Here is a 21229-nt window from a genome sequence, read left to right as displayed (position 1 = left end):
AGGACATTATGTTATACAATACATGCATGTTTTGTTCAATCAAGTTCATATTTATATCAAAAACCAGCTTTTTACATTAGCATGTGACGTTCAGAACTAGCATACCCCCCGCAAACTTACGGGGAATTCGCTAACATTTTACTAAATTACTCACGATAAACGTTCACAAAAAGCATAACAATTATTTTAAGAATTATAGATACAGACCTCCTCTATGCACTCGATATGTCCGATTTTAAAATAGCTTTTTGGTGAAAGCACATTTTGCAATATTCTAAGTATATAGCCCAGGCATCACGGGCTCGCTATTTAGACACCCGGCAAGTTTAGCACTCACCATAATCATATTTACTATTATAAAAATGTCATTACCTTTTGTTGTCTTCGTCAGAATGCACACCCAGGACGTCTACTTCAATAACAAATGTTGGTTTGGTCCAAAATAATCCATCGTTATATCCGAATAGCGGCGTTTTGTTCGTGCGTTCCAGACACTATCCGAAATAGTAAAGAAGTGTCGCGCGCTTGGCGCAATTCCTGACAATAAAATTCAAAGTATTCAATTGCCGTACGTCGAAGCATGTCAACCGCTGTTTAAAATCAATTTTTACGTCATTTTTCTCGTAGAAAAGCGGTAAAATTCCGACAGGGAATCTCCTTTTCGGCAAACAGAGGAAAAAATCCCAAAGGCGGGGGCGGTCGGGGTCACGCGCATAAGCTAGTGTCTCTTGATGGGCCACTTGAGAAAGGCGATAATGTGTTTCAGCCTGGGGCTGGAATGACGACATTCTCTTTTTTCCCGGGCTATGAGAGCCTATGGACGACGTGGGAAGTGTCACGTTAGAGCAGAGATCCTTAGTAAATGATAGAGATGGCAAAGAAGTTCCAGAAATGGTCAGACAGGCCACTTCCTGTAAAGGAATCTCTCAGGTTTTGACCTGCCATTTGAGTTCTGTTATACTCACAGACACCATTCAAACAGTTTTAGAAAATTTAGGGTGTTTTCTATCCATATGTAATAAGTATATGCATATTCTAGTTACTGAGTAGGAGTGGTAACCAGATTAAATCGGGTATGTTTTTTATCCAGCCGTGTCAATGCTGCCCCCTAGCCCTAACAGGATAACAAATGTTGGTTTGGTCCAAAATAATCCATCGTTATATCCAAATTGCGGCGTTTTGTTCGTGCGTTCCAGACACTATCTGAAAGGGTAAATAAGGGTCGCGCGCATGACGCAATTCGTGACAAAAAAAATCTAAATATTCCATTACCGTACTTCGAAGCATGTCAACCGCTGTTTAAAATCCATTTTTATGCCATTTTTCTCGTAAAAAAGCGATAATATTCCGACCAGGAATGTCCATTTAGCTAAACAGAGGAAAGTAAACAAAGCTTTCGGTCGACGCGGGCACGAGCCTGAGTCTCACAGTACTGTAACCAGCCACTACCCAAACGCGCTACTTTGTTTCAGCCAGAGCCTGCAAAGCCACGATTCCGCTTTTTGCCGCCTTCTGAGAACATATGGCAGCCGTAGGAAGTGTCACGGGACAGCTAAGATCCTCACTCTTCAATAAACAGAGACAAGAAGAACGACACCTTGTCAGACAGGCCACTTCCTGAATGAAACCTTCTCAGATTTTGGCCTGCCATATGAGTTCTGTTATACTCACAGACACCATTCAAACAGTTTTAGAAACTTTAGGGTGTTTTCTATCCATATGTAATAAGTATATGCATATTCTAGTTACTGGGTAGGAGTGGTAACCAGATTAAATTGGGTACGTTTTTTATCCAGCCGTGAAAATACTGCCCCCTAGCCATAACAGGTTAATGGGGAACCAATTACTTGTCTCCACAATGTCTGTGCGCAAGTCACTCCCTCCTTTGGCATTGGGGGAAGGTGTATGGCAGTGTCTCGACCATTGTATGTCCCCTCTGATGTTACACTTATCTTGGGATAGTGTATGACCTAGAGGCTCACTCCCCTCAGTGAGCTTGTCCAGGAGTGGAGTCAAGAGGGGGTTTACTTGAGATGGGAGTATCTAGAGTTGTCAATTGATTTATGAAATTGGATGAGCTAATGGTTCTGTTCTATACCGTACCATCGAGAGACGGTTCCAGTTTGGAGTAGGAGGACCAGACACTGGTCTATACAATGAAAACTGTTGACACAGCAGTTGCTGTCTGCTATGTTTTATAGATATCTTTCATACAAAACTTAACCTCTCTAGGGCTGGCGGGACGAAATCGTCCCACCTACGTAACAGCCAGTGGAATCCTGTGGCGCATTAATCAAATACCTTAGAAATGCTATTACTTCAATTTCTCAAACATATGACTATTTTACAGCATTTTAAAGACAAGACTCTCGTTAATCTAACCACACTGTCCGATTTCAAAAAGGCAAACTATTTACTATTTATTATTGTTACAGATCATTATTGGAAGTAAAATGGTTCATGATGACAAACTGTGTTGTATTTTGCTATTGACACGACAAGGAATAGCATCATAGAGGTTAAATAAGTATTAATGATGATTAACTTGTATCAACCATTTACTTTGAAGCGATCTTGTGAAGCCACTTGACCATGGACTCCCCAATGTGCCTCGTTAAAAACTCTGACGGAGAGCTTTGCGTAGAACCAGAGGCCATCGACTACCTGATGGGACTGAAACAGAAAGTCGTAGTTGTGGCGGTGGTTGGGCTGTATCGCACCGGCAAGTCCTACCTCATGAACAAGCTGGCTCAGAGAAAAAGAGGTGAGAGACAAATATATCTTACTTAACAAACAGGTTTGGACATCATCTGTGCCTCAAAGTCTTTTTTTGGTAACACTGTACATAAAGTTTCCCCTACTACTTTGTAACTACACAGTATTAACTGTAGAAACATAGTAGGACAGGGAATCTTGAAACTCGTACAATATTTGTATGGCAGGAAGACATTATCTGTGCTTAACCTCTTAGATAAATTGGCAAAATGTTGATTTCCCCCAAAATAGACATCCCCAAAAGTAGCTGCTATTCGTGTGTTATTAGATGATTCGGACATGCCAAAACTTGGTATGTTTGGAAAGAAGAGATCTGGGAGATTATGGGGAAATTATCATAAAATAGATAGGAGTTACATAGTTCAGAATACACAAGATTAAGCACACACAAAAAACGGTTTATTTTTTATTTTGAAAGTCATCTTTCATTGACAAGCTATAAGTGAATTATTGATTCCCAGAGCTGGAAACACATCAGAAGGCGTCCACATCATGTGAACAATATTAGAAACAAAATGGGATTGATAGACCCAACAACTAGAAATGGGCAGATGTTTTAGTAAGTGATGTCAGGTGTGGTCACGGGACGTTTCCAAGTGTCCCTAAACCTCTCCAAAGTGGCAGATGTCTGTAAATGTGATAATTCCAGTGCTATTACATATCTGCAATCCCTAAATGCTATTTGTTCAGTATAAAAACACAATTTCTACCATATTTGTACCATATTTGTAGAAATAAGCAATGGCCATGAGAGTTTAGTGGCCTCTCCAATGGCCATGAGAGTTTAGTGGCCTCTCCAATGGCCGTGACAGTTTAGTGGCCTCTGCAAAGTAACGAGCATGAAACTTAGAACAGTAAACAGTGAACTAATATGAAACAAAAGACAACTACTTTGGAATTGTATAACATTTACATTTCTTGTTACATAGGCTTATGTAAACTAAATCCAAAGCACAAAAAGCAGACAATTTACCAAAAACAAAATTAGCTATATAAAGTATAGTGTGTGTATGATAAAAATAATTTCATAAATACTGCACTCTGAACGCCAAATATATTTGCTAGATTCATGATCGGAACGTGAATTTAAAACATCATGTTGTTTTATTGGAATTTGCAGCTATTGTTGGTAAATAATAATATCTGCTGACTTCTGAAATTACTTTATCAACTTTGAAAAAAAAGTCAAACTGAAAAATGTTCTCCTGTCTCCTAATTTCTCCTGGTTAGGTCTGTTGTCTGCAAAGGTTGTTACATTGTAACTACATAGTAATTAAAAATGTAAGGTCTTGGGTTAAATAAGAAAGACACATTTCAGTTGAATACATTCAGTTGTACAACTGACTAGGTATCCCCATTTCCCTTTCCATTGAGCCAGGTCATAACATATTAATAAACCTATTGAATATAACCAGTAGTTAATGACAGAGTATGCCTTGTTACAATTGTTGTTACCAGGTCCTAGCCTTGGACCGGCACCGCATAGTTACATTTAACAAAATTAGGAGTTATTACCATGGTAATACACAGGTGACATTCCAACATGTAATTACAAAGCACAATAGTTACATATTGATAACATTTAACAAAATCAATGGGAAACCCCCTGGAGGTCAGGGCCCCTGAGCACATGCCATGCTTGTCCGGTCAGTCATTTGATGATGATTAAGCCTACTCTAAGGGTTAGATAGCTGGCTAGGCTACCTTACCTAGCAATCTACAGTAAAAGCTGACATGGGTTAATTGAGTGAATGACGTACAGTAACAAGAGGGAAACTGCTGATGCACCAACACATTTTGAAGTTGCACTTTGTGTATTCTACATTTATGACTCTCAATAGTAAGTTGAGACACCGACTGAGTTCTCATTTACAACTGCGACCTGGCCAAGATAAAGCAAAGCAGTTCGACACATATAACACAGAGTTACACATGGAGTAAAACAAACATACAGTCAATAATACAGTAGAAAAATAAGTCTACATAAAATGTGAGCAAATAAATAGGCCATGGTGGCGAAGTAAATACAATATAGCAATTAAAACACTGGAATGGTAGATTTGACAGTAGATGAGTGTGTAAAGTAGAAATACTGGGGTGCAAAGGAGCTAAATAAAATACAGTAGGGGAAGAGGTAGTTGTTTGGGCTATTTATAGATGGGCTATGTACAGGTGCAGTGATCTGTGAGCTGCTCTGACATCTGGTGCTTAAAGCTAATGAGGGAGATAAGTGTTTCCAGTTTCAGAGATTTTTGTAGTTCGTTCCAGTCATTGGCAGCAGAGAACTGGAAGGAGAGGCGGCCAAAGGAGGAATTGGCTTTGGGGTGACAAGTGAGATATACCTGCTGGAACGCGTGCTACGGGTGGGTGCAGCTATGGTGACCAGTGAGCAGAGCTAAGGCGGGACTTTACCTAGCAGGGTCTTGTAGATGACCTGGAGCCAGTGGGTTTGGCGACGAGTATGAATCGAGGGCCAGCCAATGAGAGCGTACAGGTCGCAGTGGTGGGTAGTATATGGGGCTTTGGTGACAAAACGGATGGCACTGTGATCCAAGACTGCATCCAATTTGTTGAGTAGGGTGTTGGAGGCTATTTTGTAAATGACATCGCCAAAGTCGAGGATCGGTAAGATGGTCATATATACATGTATATATACAGTATATATACAGTGAGCTACCAAAGTATTGGTACACATTTTTTGTTGTTTTGCCTCAGTACTCCAGCACTTTGGATTTGAAATGATACAATGAATATGAGGTTAAACTGTAGACTGTCAGCTTTATTTTCAGGGTATTTTCATCCATACCAAGTGAACCATTTAGAATTTTTTGCACTTTTTGTACATAGTCCCCCCATTTTAAGGGACCAAAAGTATTTGGACAAATTCATGTGTATTAAAGTAGGTTTAGTATTTGGTCCCATATTCCTGGAACACAATGATTATATCAACCTTGTCACTCTACAAACTTGTTGGAGCTATTTGCTGTTTGTTTTGGTTGTGTTTTAGATTATTTTGTGCCCAATAGAAATGAGTGGTAAATAATGTCTTACCCCCCCAAAAAATGCTAACCTCCCCTGTTATTGTAATGGTTAGAGGTTAGCATGTCTTGGAGGTATGATATAAAATGCTAACCTCCCCTGTTATTGTAATGGAGAGAAGTTAGCATGTCTTGGAGGTATGAACTTCCTCACTCATCATTATTCACGATTCATTCAGGACTATGCGTAACCATGGTAGCATCCACATTAATGTAAAAGTGTTTACAAACATATACTATTCTTATTTACATAAAAAATGACTAAAATATGACACAATACTTTATTTAGCATTTACTTCGAAGTGAATTTGTCCCAATACTTTTTATCCCATAAAATGGGGCATCTATCTTCCCCTCCCCCCTAGCTCTGGTCTGCAGTAGTTCTGGTCCGCACTAACTAACTCTGGTCTAGGGCTTAGCTAGTAGCTAGCTAGTTCTGGTCCACACTAACTAACTCTGGTCTTGGGCTTTGCTAGTAGCTAGCTAGTTCTGGTCCGCACTAACTAACTCTGGTCTAGGGCTTTGCTAGTAGCTAGCTAGTTCTGGTCCGCACTAACTAACTCTGGTCTAGGGCTTTGCTAGTAGCTAGCTTGTTCTGGTCCGCACTAACTAACTCTGGTCTAGGGCTTTGCTAGTAGCTAGCTAGTTCTGGTCCGCACTAACTCTGGTCCACACAAACTAACTCTAGTCTAGGGTGTAGCTAGTAGCTGGCTAGTGCTGGTCTGCACTAGCTCTGGTCTGCACTAACTAACTCTGGTCTAGGGCTTTGCTAGTAGCTAGCTAGTTCTGGTCCGCACTAACTAACTCTGGTCTAGGGCTTTGCTAGTAGCTAGCTAGTTCTGGTCCACACTAACTAACTCTGGTCTAGGGCTTTGCTAGTAGCTAGCTAGTTCTGGTCTGCAGTAGCTCTGGTCCAGCTCTGGAACAGTGTTATAGGCTGGTTTAATATTTATACTGTAAATGTCCTCAATAAGCTCTGTTCATTTAGGTTTTGCCCTTGAAGACACCATGCAGTCCAAGACTAAGGGCATCTGGATGTGGTGTGTCCCTCATCCTGAAAAATCAGACCACACCCTGGTGCTGCTGGATACAGAGGGGCTGGGGGACGTGGAGAAGGTGGGGGTCAAGGTTCAAACTCTTTACAATCCACATTAAAGATTCATATTCCTCTTAGATTAATAACTAAGCACAGTGAACACATATCTGCACACTCATCATGTAAATTAAATGATTACTTAGTCAGAGATCCAATACATGTTGGAAGGCCCTAAAAAGGGTCAAAGACTCCAGCCACCCTAATCATAGACTGTTCTCTCCGCTACCGTACGGCAAGCGGTAACGGAGCGCCAAGTCTATGTCCAAGAGGCATCTAAACAGCTTCTACCTCCAAGCCATAAGACTCCTGAACATCTAATCAAATGGCTACCCAGACTATTTGCATTGCCCCCCCCCCCCCCCCTTACACTGCTGCTACTCTCTGTTTATTATCTATGCATAATCACTTTAATAACTCTACCTACATGTAAATATTACCTCAGTTACCTCGACTAACCGGTGCCCCCGCACATTGACTCTGTACCGGTACCCCCTGTATATAGTCTCACTATTGTTGTTGTAACGGTCGTCGTGAGGAATGGACCAAGGCGCAGCGGGTTGAGTGCTCATATTTAACTTCTAATGTGAACACTTAATTAACAAAACAAGAAACCGATGAACGCCGACAAACAGTCTTGAAGGCAACACACAGCAGTACAAGAACAACCTCCCACAATACCCCTAACAAACACATACCTAATTATAGGACCTTCAATCAAAGGCAACAAGAAACAGCTGCCTCCAATTGAAGGCTCAACCCCCAATTATCTAAACATAGAAATAGACTAGACTAGACAGAACATAGAAATACACTAACATAGAACAGTGCCCAAAAACCCCAGAATACATAAATCAAACACCCCTCTACATAGACACACACCCCGAACCACATAAACCAAATACCCCCCTGCCACGTCCTGACCAAACTACAATAACAAATAACCCCTTACTGGTCAGAACGTGACATTTATTTACTGCTGCTCTTTAATTATTTGTTACTTTTCTTTATTTTTATTTTGTTTGTATTTTTCTTAAAACTGCACTGTTGGTTAAGGGCTCGTAAGTAAGCATTTCACTGTAAGGTTGTCTGTTGTATTCGGCGCATGTGACAAATAAAATTTGCTTTGATTTGACGTGATACTTGTTTCAGGGGGATTCTAAGAATGATGCCTGGATCTTCTCCCTGGCCATTCTGTTAAGCAGTACTCTGGTCTACAACAGTCGAGGGACCATCGATAATGATGCTGTGGAGAAGCTTCAGTATCCTTTTGGGTCAACATTTGGCTCCATTCTGTGGCATCTTGTGGACATAATCTGTTGTGGTATTTGATATGATAGTTTGTTTGTTAGGCTTTTGACAGTCTTCTCAGCCATATTAGTGGTAGCCTAGCTAATTGTGGTGGACATTTTCATGAATTTGTATGTATATTTTTAACATTATTTAATTGTAGGCTAGACATAATCATTGACATGGTAGAGAATTTTAATTTTAATAACGCGGCAACTAAATATGTTCCGTTTAATTAAATATGCTATATGCAAGTTGCATATGTCGTGTTTATCAGTACTACATAGTAATTTATTTATCTGGAAACTGTACAGGGCTTGAGAAATCTCAGGATGCCGGTTCCCGGGATTGATTCTTGGATTTAGTGAACATGAAGAGCTGATGTTTACTAAAACCAATGTCTGTGACTTTCAAAGAAATCTAATCTGAAAATTACTTATTTTGTTTGGTTGTTTTTCACTTCTCTGAAATTCAAGCCCCTGTACTCAAACTGTGCATGACATTGACATGAGCTTTGGGAACTCCTGTATCAATCCTCAACCGGTCCTATAGATATGTGAACGAGCTGACAGAGATGATCAAGGTGAAGTCTACCACTGACAATGAAGAGGAAGGAGAGGGCACCCAGTTTAAGCAGTTCTTTCCTAATTTTGTGTGGACCGTCAGAGAGTTCACTCTAAAGCTCGAGATCGACGGCAGAGAAATCACTCCAGACCAGTACCTGGAGAATTCCCTGCGACTCAAGAAAGGTGATTTTGATTATTATAAACAAGGTAGTTTGAGACCAAGATGCTGATTGACGTAAACAGCATTCCAGCTGTGTGTATATCAGACAATATATCACGGTATGATGCAAAGCGTAGCGTTATGACTAAAACTACTGTTCCCTGAAGGAGAACAACATACTATGGGGAGTCGCACTCTCACAACTTTGGTTGAAGGATCTACAATCACGCCTGACATGACCAAGGAAATTCTGGGACCTGGAGAGATTCTTCCACCACTCTTGACAATTGTGTGTCTGAACGTGGAGATGGGACACTTCATCTAACTCATATGTGGGAGACACAACACTTTTTACATCCGTGAACACTGTGGAACTCAGTTGAAAAACCTGTGTTCATGTGCCAAGGTTTGCCTAAAGCCTGGCCTGCTCTGGGTACACAGGCTCCGGCGATCAGTGATGAGCCTCACTTGGTTTAGGCGGTAAGATGCGTTCCGACAACCGGCTGGCACCCAGCGCTGGAACGCATGCATTACAAATAGACCTAGGGAAAAAGCCTTATCATGGAGGTTACCCTACCGACCAGTCATAGGTACTGGCGACAAAATACCTTGTAACATAGCTGGGAATGGGACAGACAGCTGTTGTAACAGACCGGGCGAATCGTAATTGAATCTAACTCCCAGGAATGAAGTGTTGAGCTGGAGACAGACAGCTCATTTGGGGGCTCATATGAACCACAGAGACTTTGTGTGGTATTATAGTGTCCAACCCTGCTTGTTCCCTCAACTCCGCTAACAACAACTAATCACCTATATAGCCCATAACCTGTATCAGTAGACACCAGAGGCCAGTGAGCTCCAGGCACGGATCAGCAATAAATCTCAGTAATGAGCAACCTATGGGGGAGGGGCGCCCCCTTGTGGACAAATACCCAACTTCTCACTCTCACCCTGGGGAGATTGATTTAGCCCCTGAACCCCATTGACACCGTGGAACGTGGGGTAACAAAGGGTGGGAAATTAAACATAGACAAGCTTCCAAAATACGTAGTGTTTCCATGAAACTGTATAACCTGTGTGAAGAAAAAAGGGAACTTGCAAGGTAGGCTAGCTAGCATCTTTGACCGAAGCAGTCTATTTAGAATAACCAAGCGACTTTATGCTATGTATTCTTAACAAGACAGCTACCCCAGCAACTCCACCGTGGGCAGGTAGGAATAGCTAGTTATATGCAGTGCATGTTTAGCATGCCCAGTCTCGAAAATGTCCAAGTAGGAAATGGTTTACTGGGGTGGGACCGGACCGTTCATTAACATGTCTGGGAAGAGAGGCAAACGGTGCTTGACCGAGGCAGACAGGCAGCGAGGGGTACCCACAAAATCTGGCCGCCCTCTCTCTTCAAGTAGCCTCACCCTAACTGGCGACACAGGAGCCGGGTGGGGGCGCGGGTAGGGACTCGCTTTGAGTCCCACAATCACACCGGAATGATTTATTACCTTCAGCCCCTTTTAAACATTGTGTGTTGAGCTACATACATATTTTTTGCATCGGATTCGTCTATTCCTTCTGTATCCGCAGATACCAACCATTAACCTGTGTGGGGGCTGAGATAGAGAGGAGTTTGTGTGACACGGGCTGACAAGTTTAATGCTAGCTTGCAACTTACCTTGGCTTCTTGCTGCCCTCGCGTAACAGGTAGTCAGCTTGCCACGCAGGCTCCTCGTGGAGTGCAATGTAAGGCAGGTGGTTAGAGAAACCGGAAGGTTGCAAAAACGAATCCCCGAGGTGACAAGGTAAAAATCTGTTGTTCTGCCCCTGAACAAGGCAGTTAACCCCCGTTCCTAAACCGTCATTGAAAATAAGAATGTGTTTTTAATCTGACTTGCCTAGTTAAATAAAGGTGTAAAAAAAATATATATATTTAATCGTTGTCCAAAAATACTGATTATGATTGGCTCATGAAAAAAAAGAATCGCCCTCCCTCATCTTAAACGTCACCGACCACCACTGTTTCATTCATCTGCTTGCTCTTATATTTAGCCTCACATAACATTGGAATTACTAGGCATTACTATTACTTGAAGTGTTTTACCATTTTCAGGCTAAATAAAAGATTAAGCAGATGAACGAAACAGTGGTGGTCGGTGACATTTAAGATGAGGGAGGGCGATTCTTTTTTTTCATGAGCTTGGCCTTATTTCTATTACAGCATGTTGGATGACTGTCATTCATGTTCCATTCACCCATTCAATGTAACATCGATAGGTTTAGGCGACTACATGATACTCAAAAAGTTGCTACAACTTAGCCTATGATTGACAGTTTACAACGTACAGTTGAAGTCGGAAGTTTACATACACTTAGGTTGGAGTCATTCAAACTCGTTTTTCAACCACTCCACACATTTCTTGTTAAGAAACTATAGTTTTGGTAAGTCGTTTAGGACATCTACTTTGTGCATGACACAAGTAATTTTTCTAACAATTGTTTACAGACATATTATTTCTCTTATAATTCACTGTTTCACAATTCCGGTGGGTCAGAACAGAACATACACTAAGTTGACTGTGCCTTTAAGCAGCTTGGAAAATTCCAGAAAATGATGCCATGGCTTTAAAAGCTTCTGATAGGCTAATTGACATCATTTGTGTCAGTTGGAGGTGTACCTGTGGATGAATTTCAAGGCTAACCTTCAAACTCAGTGCCTCTTTGCTTGACATCATGGGAAAATCAAAAGAAATCAGCCAAGACCTCAGAATAAAATTGTAGACCTCCACAAGTCTGGTTCATATTTGGGAGCAATTTCCAAACGCCTGAAGGTACCAAGTTCATCTTTACAAACAATAGTACGCAAGTATAAACACCATGGGACCACACAGCCATCATACCGCTCAGGAAGGAGACGTGTTCTGTCTCCTAGAGATGAACGTACTTTGGTGCAAAAAGTGCAAATCATTCCCAGAACAACAGCAAAGGTTCTTGTGAAGATGCTGGAGGAAACAGGTACAAAAAGTATCTATATCCACAATAAAACGAGTCCTATATCGACATAACCTGAAAGGCCGCTCAGCAAGGAAGAAGCCACAATAAAACCAAAAGCTTACCTTGGAAGAGTTCCAGTATTTGATAGACATTCAGCTAGGTAACATAGCACCACTCTCTGTTTGAGCCGGTTGTTTGAGTAAGCTGAACAAGCTAGCTGCATTTGCTAGCTAAGTGAAAGTGGAAAAAATACATCCAAATATAGCACTCTCTCTCACTTCTCCTTCATTTTTAAAGAAATTAATTTGTTAACATTTTTTAAACTATTGTCTTTCTCTTTGAGTCAACTACTCACCACACTTTGTGCACTGCAGTGCTAGCTAGCAACTTCTTTTGGATCGGTTTCCATTCCACGGGACGGTTGAGCTAGCGTAGGCTAATGTGATTAGAATGAGGTTGTAAGTAACAAACAACATTTCCCAGGACATAGACATATCTGATATTGGCAGAAAGCTTAAATTCTTGTTACTCAAACTGCATTGTCCTATTTACAATAGCTATTACAGTGAAAGAATACCATGCTATTGTTTGAGGAGAGTGTGCAATTTTGAACATGAAAAGTTATTAATAAACAAATTAGGCACACTTGGGCAGTCTTGATACAACATTTTGAACAGAAATGCAATGGTTTTTGGATCAATCTAAAACTTTGCACATACACTGCTGCCATCTAGTGGCCAACATCTAAATTGCACCTGGGCTGGAATAATACATTTACATTTACATTTAAGTCATTTAGCAGACGCTCTTATCCAGAGCGACTTACAAATTTGTGCATTCACCTTATAATATCCAGTGGAACAACCACTTTACAATAGTGCATCTAAATCTTTTAAGGGTTGGGGGGGACAGTTAGAAGGATTACTATATCCTATCCTAGGTATTCCTTAAAGAGGTGGGGTTTCAGGTGTCTCCGGAAGGTGGTGATTGACTCCGCTGTCCTGGCGTCGTGAGGGAGCTTGTTCCACCATTGGGGTGCCAGAGCAGCGAACAGTTTTGACTGGGCTGAGCGGGAACTGTGCTTCCTCAGAGGTAGGGAGGCGAGCAGGCCAGAGGTGGATGAACGCAGTGCCCTTGTTTGAGTGTAGGGCCTGATCAGAGCCTGAAGGTACGGAGGTGCCGTTCCCCTCACAGCTCCGTAGGCAAGCACCATGGTCTTGTAGCGGATGCGAGCTTCGACTGGAAGCCAGTGGAGAGAGCGGAGGAGCGGGGTGACGTGAGAGAACTTGGGAAGGTTGAACACCAGACGGGCTGCGGCGTTCTGGATGAGTTGGAGGGGTTTAATGGCACAGGCAGGGAGCCCAGCCAACAACGAGTTGCAGTAATCCAGACGGGAGATGACAAGTGCCTGGATTAGGACCTGCGCCGCTTCCTGTGTGAGGCAGGGTCGTACTCTGTACCGTCTTTCTCCTGCATTTCAAAGACGGTACAAAAAAAATACAAAAAACAATTGTTTTTTTCTTTGTATTATCTTTTACCAGATCTATTGTGTTATATTCTCCTACATTTCTTTCACATTTCCACAAACTTCAAAGTCTTTCTTTTCAGATGGTACCAAGAAAATACATATCCTTGCATCAGGGCCTGACCTTAGATTTGGGTATGTCATTTTAGGTGAAAAATGGGCAGATCCTTAAGAGGTTTTAATATTTCAGTACTAAATTCATTCTCTGATCCTTTGATTGGGTTGACAACATGTCAGTTCATGCTGCAAGAGCTCTGATAGGTTGTAGGAGAAAGGAGGTATTATTGGGATGCACCCAAGATCTGCTTGTACTATAAAATCTAGTAATGCCAATGTTATCTTTCAGGTACAAGTAAAAAGATCAATGACTACAACTTCCTGCGAGAGTGCATCCAGAACTTCTTCCCCTCACGCAAGTGTTTTGTGTTCCCCTCCCCTACAACTCCTGACAACATGCACCGACTGGACTCCATGGACGAGGCTGAGCTTTCTGAAAGCTTCAGAGAGGTTGTAGATACTTTCAGACGCTTCATTTTCCAGGAGAGCCCTATGAAGACTGTTATAGGGGGACACACATTGACCGGAGAGAGTGAGTCAGATATCTTCCTACAGTACAGTATGTGAAAATGGATACACATATTGATTCTACATTTGATTGTGCCACTAAATACACAGATTCATATTTTTCCTCCCATCTGTCTGATTGCAGTGCTGAGGCACTTGGTCACCACCTATGTGGAGACCATTGCCAAAGGCAATGTGCCCTGTCTGGAGAATGCGGTGCTGGCCATGGCTAAAATTGAGAACCAGGCTGCTGTGGATGAGGGCCTGGCGGTGTACCAGAAGGGTATGGAGGATGTGAAGGTCTTATTCCCGGTGGACATCAATCAGCTGTCAGAGAACCACCTTCACTCAGAGGCTAAGGCCACACAGGCATTCATGAAGCGATCCTTCAAAGACGAAAATGAGGAGTTCTTGAAAGCACTGGTGGTAAGAGTCATCATTTGAGATCTGTGCCTGGTTCTAACACAATGCATTTTTAACATCGTCAAGGCCATTCAATAGAACAAATGATTGATTAGCTGATGCAACAAAATGATAATCACCAGTGACAGTAACAACAGTAGGATCCAAAGACACCAGGTGGAATATGACCAATCAGTGCAATTCCTCAATCAATTAACTTATAGAGACAAAAGAACACTACTGTGAAAATCAGTGCTCAGATTTGTTATTTAATCTCAGATAAAAAATGACACTATATTGAATAAAAGTTCAATATAGATATGGAGCTAATATGTAACCTTTATCACTCTAGGAACATGGTCCACATGTCTGAAGCTAGTGTCAGCTTATACCGGGGTCCACATGTCTGAAGCTAGTATCAGCTTATACCGGGGTTCACATGTCTGAAGCTAGTGTCGGTTCATACCAGGGTTCACATGTCTGAAGCTAGTGTCAGTTCATACCAGGGTTCACATGTCTGAAGCTAGTAGTCAGCGTTCATACCAGGGGTCCACATGTCTGAAGCTAGTGTCGGTTCATACCAGGATTCACATGTCTGAAGCTAGTGTCAGCTCATACCAGGGTCCACATGTCTGAAGCTAGTGTCGGTTCATACCAGGATTCACATGTCTGAAGCTAGTGTCAGCTCATACCAGGATTCACATGTCTGAAGCTAGTGTCAGCTCATACCAGGGTTCACATGTCTGAAGCTAGTATCAGTTCATACCGGGGTTCACATTTCTGAAGCTAGCGTCAGCTGAAGGTCAACCTGTCCTTGTACTCTATAAAATGTTGCTTCTTGGAGAACATTCTGATCTACAATGTGTTATTGTATTGAGGTTGACTTACAGCTGCTGTGTTTCTCATGTGGTGTATATGGTATTCTCCAATGTTAGCATCCGGTAATAAACATTTTCTAGAACTGTCTTTACATAATTGTCTGATCTTTTATCTTATTCTACGCACCTGAATCTGAAAATTCCCAATAAATCTTTCAGGGGGCCATTAGTAACCACTCCGCCGACCTTTTCATACAAAACAAGGATGCGTCAGAGAAGAAGTGCAAGGCCCTTCTGGAGAATCTGTCTGCTAAGATGGATCAGGGGATGAAGGAGGGGAGGTACGCCACACCGGGAGGCTATGAGCTTTACTGCAATCACCATGACAACATAGTGGCACAGTACCGGGCTGAGCCCAACAAAGGAGTCAGAGTAAGAGCTAGAAACCAAACAACATCAACAACGTTGTGTATTAGAGAATCAAAAACATCCATCATTAGTCAGTAATGACCAATTAAACATTTCAACTAATCTCAGTCACCTGGTTACGGTTTGAATCAAAATCAATGCAACAACCTATAAGGCATGTTTTTTTGCAGGCTGAGGAGTTTCTGGAGCAGTTCCTGAAGGGAAAGAGTGCAGAGTCCAACTCCATCCTGCAAGCTGACAAAAAACTGACGGAAAATGAGAAAAAAATCCAAGGTAAGCCACACCTCAATCTTTTTTTACCTCCATTTATAAAATAATAAATCTACTGTGGTAGGCTAACATTCGGAAGATGCAAATAAGACCAGTGGCCCCGCCGTAATGACAGGCCCTGCCCAAAATGACAACTTCTATGTATTATGGAGTAAAAATAACCAAATATATCCAAATTGGATTGTATTATTGGTGGCCGACTAGAACATGTAAATAGCAGATTTGACCAATAAGCATTTAGTTAGTTTCTACTATTTTGAAGGAAGAATTAAAATCAAAGCAAATCAGATTTTATTTACAGAGCCTTCAGAATGTATTCACACTCTTTGACTTTTTCCACATTTTGCTGTGTTTCAGCCTGAATTTAAAATGGATTAAATTCAGATGTTTTGTCACTGGCCTACACACAATGTCAAAGTTGAATTATGGTTTTAACATGGGTTACGAATTAATTAAACATTACAAGTTGAAATGTCTTGAGTCAGTAAGTATTCAAGCCCTTTGTTATGGCAAGCCTAAATAATAGTGTTTAACCTGATTTTTGAATGATTACTTAATCTCTGATTTACGATTTGCCGGATGTCTCCTGGTCTGACAAACAGCGCAGTAGATCTGCCCCTCTCTACCTTCTGATGCAGAACGGCGACATAGGTGGATGTGGTGGATTGAGACGCAACCGATGCAAATATACATATCTCTAGCTTTAACTGACAGATTTTAATCTGTATTTTTTTATTATGTTACTTAGATTGACACTGTTGTGCCAATAGACTCTAGAGGGTTTTAATGTGTATGAATCTGTATGAGAAAATGAGTTATCCAGTTTTCCTACTTATTTATCTCTCTCCTTGGCTCTTCCAGCTGAGAAGAAGAAAACAGCTGAGCTGGAGCAGGAGAAGGCAGCATTCAAGGAGCAAAAAGCAGAGATAGAGCGCAGAATTGAGAACATTGGCAAGGGCCAGGAGAAGTACTTGAAGGAGATGAAAAAGAAGATGGAGAAGGAGAGGAAGCAACAGCAGCAGGAGTTCGACAGGACCCTGGACCGCAGGATGCAGGAGCAGGAAGATCTCCCGGAGAAGGCTGAGCTAATGAGACAAGAGATCGAGGAGATAAAGAAGATGAATCAATTGGAAATGGACGCCATTACCCAGAATCAGAAGGCTCTGCTGCATGTCTACAAGCGGAAGGCTGCGGAACATAAAAAACAGATGAATGCTTTAATGGTGGTGCTCAACGAGAGATCACAGGCCCACGTACAAGTAGTTGAACCACTCTGTATGGTGATGACACTGTTGTGTATGCAACACTCTTGTGATCCTTGTTGAACTGTGGAATGTGTTTGAACATTTGAAAGAGTTGTGACATTTTTTGTTGTGAACTTATGGAGTTGCTGTTTAGGGAGCTTGTGAAATGAAAAAGTATTTTACAGGTAGGTCTGTCTGAGTATAAGTAACTGTTAGACTTGTCCTGTTTGTATTTATTATGGATCCCCATTAGCTGCTGCCAAAGCAGCAGCTACTCTTCCTGGGGTCCAGCAAAATTAAGGCAGTTTATACAATTTTAAAACATTACAATACATTCACAGATTTCAGAACACACTGTGTGCCCTCAGGCCCCTACCACATATCTACAGTACTAAATCCATGTGTATGTTGTCATGACGTTGACCTCTTTGGGTTTTCTATGCACCATCCCCTACCTCTGTCTCCCCCACCCAGGCTCTGTGAGAGCGGTCGTAAATTCCTAAGAAAATGTCCTGCCTCATGGCCCCAGTATAAAGAGAGAGTGGGTTTCATAGAAAGAACCAAGGGATTCTTCCACCTCACAGGACTGGAGAACAAAACAACATTTATGTTCTGGAGAAGGTATAAAAGATCGGTGAAGAATCCAGCTACGAGCTGGTCCATTAGGTACAATTTTGTGAGACACCTGAGAGACAATACGGCCATATTACCATTGCGCTGTTTATATAATAGCCTCAGTTATGAGACTTACATCTAATGGTTGTATAAAATGAATGAATAAGGATGTAGCTATTTGGGATATGATGGGATGCTATGTAATGATGTTAATGTGAGAGAATTGTATTTCTGTTTAAAGTCTCACTAAGTCATGGGCACGCTCCCATGAACAGACAGGACCTGGCATCATGACACAGCCTTTTCCTGCTATTCCGAATAAAAACCCCACCAGGGTTTTCTATCACCAGACCGAGCCTACCTCCATTACGAGTTGGCTGAAGGTTTGACCATGCATTCCTCTTACTGAACTTTAACCATACCACGTGGTTAAACTCTTAGACTATCAATACCGACAGAATAATAACAAGTCTTTGATATTAATTACTAGTCTGCAGCTAGGAATTCGGTATCATTGAACGCGGAGACCGCCGAAACATCTGTCCTATAACGACATTAATGAATGTCACTCTGAACTACCCATCCTAACCAAGAGAGAGAGAGAGAGAGAGAGAACGCGAGGACAAAACTCTACAACAGAAACAAACTTTTCAACAAAGATCCCGACGACACACTGAGCGTAAATATATATATTGATTGCAATTGTTCTTGAATGAGTGAGCGTTCATGTGCAAAGGATTAGCGTTTCAATTGTTATAATTATCAACTCTGTAGTGTCTTCTCAGCCTCCCCCACTCCCCTTTTGTCTAACAAGCCGCCATGCCGGTTTAGCCCACTAGGGCACATTCTCCTATCATTTCCTTGTAACCATATCTACTGTTTGTTATGCATTTCTGTGAATTACTTAGTTAGTAAATAAATGATTTTAAGACAATTGATGTATGGATGACTCATAGTGAAGACTGGGTTCGTGCAGATAACCAACAATTTACGACTTTTGGAATGAGACTGACGAGGTAAAGAATACATCATTAATCTGAAGACTAATTGAGCAGATATTATGATATCTGAAAGTTATATTAGGAAAATTATAACTTTGTAATCTGAATATTTTCCTTGGTGCCCCGACTTCCTAATTAATTACAGTTACACAGTTTAATCGTGTAATAATAATTACAGAGAGTTATTTGATAAATGTGTCTTCAGTTTTAATGATGCCAAAGACACCACAATGTATAGTTATATGTTATCGTGTGTGCGTGAGTGTGTATGCGCCAATGTTTGTGTTGCTTCACAGTCCCCTCTGTTCCATAAGGTGTTTTTTTATTTGTTATTTTTTCCTCTGTTTGCCGAAAAGGAGATTCCCTGTCGGAATATTATCGCTTTTCTACGAGAAAAATGTCGTAAAAATTGATTTTAAACAGCGGTTGACATGCTTCGAAGTACGGTCATGGAATACTTAGAATTTTATTGTCACGAATTGCGCCAAGCGCGTGACACTTCTTTACTATTTCGGATAGTGTCTGGAACGCACGAACAAAACGCCGCTATTCGGATATAACGATGGATTATTTTGGACCAAACCAACATTTGTTATTGAAGTAGCTGTCCTGGGTGTGTATTCTGACGAAGACAACAAAAGGTAATGAAATTTTTATAATAGTAAATATGATTATGGTGAGTGCTAAACTTGCCGGGTGTCTAAATAGCGAGCCCGTGATGCCTGGGCTATGTACTTAGAATATTGCAAAATGTGCTTTCACCAAAAAGCTATTTTAAAATCGGACATATCGAGTGCATAGAGGAGGTCTGTATCTATAATTCTTAAAATAATTGTTATGCTTTTTGTGAACGTTTATCGTGAGTAATTTAGTAAAATGTTAGCGAATTCCCCGGAAGTTTGCGGGGGGTATGCTAGTTCTGAACGTCACATGCTAATGTAAAAAGCTGGTTTTTGATATAAATATGAACTTGATTGAACAAAACATGCATGTATTGTATAACCTCTCTAGGCTAGGCGGGACGAATTCGTCCCACCTACGTAACAGCCACGGCTATCCTGTGGCGCGATTTTCAAAACCTTAAAAATCCTATTACTTCAATTTCTCAAACATATGACTATTTTACAGCCATTTAAAGATAAGACTCTCGTTAATCTAACCACACTGTCCGATTTCAAAAAGGCTTTACAACGAAAGCAAAACATTAGATTATGTCAGCAGAGTACCAAGCCAGAAATAATCAGACACCCATTTTTCAAGCCAGCATATAATGTCACCAAAACCCAGAAGACAGCTAAATGCAGCACTCACCTTTGATGATCTTCATCAGATGACAACCCTAGGACATTATGTTATACAATACATGCATGCAATACATACATGCAAATTACTCACGATAAACGTTCACAAAAAGCATAACAATTATTTTAAGAATTATAGATACAGAACTCCTCTATGCACTCGATATGTCCGATTTTAAAATAGCTTTTTGGTGAAAGCACATTTTGCAATATTCTAAGTACATAGCCCAGCCATCACGGGCTAGCTATTTAGACACCCAGCAAGTTTAGCCTTCACCAAAATCAGATTTACTGTAACAAAAATGTTATTACCTTTGCTGTTCTTCATCAGAATGCACTCCCAGGACTTCTACTTCAATAACAAATGTTGGTTTGGTCCCAAATAATCCATCGTTATATCCAAACAGCGACGTTTTGTTCGTGCGTTCCAGACACTATCCGAAATGGTAAATCAGGGTTACGAGCATGGCGCATTTCGTGACAAAAAAAATCGAAATATTCCATTACCGTACTTCGAAGCATGTGAACCGCTGTTTAAAATAAATTTTTATGCAATTTATCTCGTAAAAAAGCGATAATATTCCGACCGGGAATCTGCGTTTCGGTAAATAGAGGGAAAAAAAGAAAGACGGGGGCGACCAGTGCACGCGCCTAAGCCCACTGTCCCCTGATCGGCCACTTGACAAAGGCGATAATGTGTTTCAGCCTGGGGCTGGAATGACGACATTCAGGTTTTTCCCGGGCTCTGAGAGCCTATGGGAGCCGTGGGAAGTGTCACGTTACCGCAGAGATCCTTTGTTTTGGAAAGAGATGTCAAAGAAAGCCAATAAATGGTCAGACAGGCCACTTCCTGTAAAGGAATCTCTCAGGTTTTTGCCTGCCATATGAGTTCTGTTATACTCACAGACACCATTCAAACAGTTTTAGAAACTTTAGGGTGTTTTCTATCCAAAGCCAATAATTATATGCATATTCTAGTTTCTGGGCAGTAGTAATAACCAGATTAAATTGGGTACGTTTTTTATCCGGCCGTGTAAATACTGCCCCCTAGCCCTAACAGGTTAAACAGACAGCTCGGTGCATTCAACATGTCAATAACTCTCATAAATAAAAGTTGTGATGAAGTCAATCTCTCCTCCACTTTTTAGCCAGGAGA

The 21229-nt window shown here is 41.2% G+C and overlaps 1 protein-coding gene across 1 annotated transcript; it reads left to right on the top strand.

Annotated features, from left to right (window-relative positions):
• Window positions 1-2592: 2592 nt before the first annotated feature.
• LOC106582503 (guanylate-binding protein 1) lies at window positions 2593-18687 on the top strand. Its single transcript, XM_082967236.1, has 9 exons — window positions 2593-2764; window positions 6802-6929; window positions 8059-8168; window positions 8749-8945; window positions 13776-14018; window positions 14139-14419; window positions 15433-15645; window positions 15813-15915; window positions 16774-18687. The coding sequence occupies exons 1-9, from the start codon at window positions 2593-2595 to the stop codon at window positions 17235-17237; spliced, it is 1911 nt and encodes a 636-aa protein (XP_082823362.1). The 3' UTR covers window positions 17238-18687.
• The last annotated feature ends 2542 nt before the right edge of the window (window positions 18688-21229 follow it).

This window comes from Salmo salar, chromosome 21 (assembly GCF_965601325.2).
Source record: "Salmo salar chromosome 21, fSalSal1, whole genome shotgun sequence".
In the NCBI taxonomy this organism is placed as follows: domain Eukaryota; kingdom Metazoa; phylum Chordata; class Actinopteri; order Salmoniformes; family Salmonidae; genus Salmo; species Salmo salar.
Note: the sequence above shows the minus strand (reverse complement) of the source record. Positions and strands in the feature narration are given on the sequence as shown.

Excerpts from the sequence above, each read along its gene's own strand:
- LOC106582503 (XM_082967236.1), top strand. The coding sequence starts at position 2,593 with ATGGACTCCCCAATGTGCCTCGTTAAAAACTCTGACGGAGAGCTTTGC. Across the intron at positions 6,930-8,058 it reads GGCTGGGGGACGTGGAGAAG|GGGGATTCTAAGAATGATGC; the intron begins GTGGGGGTCAAG and ends TACTTGTTTCAG. Across the intron at positions 15,916-16,773 it reads AAATGAGAAAAAAATCCAAG|CTGAGAAGAAGAAAACAGCT; the intron begins GTAAGCCACACC and ends TGGCTCTTCCAG.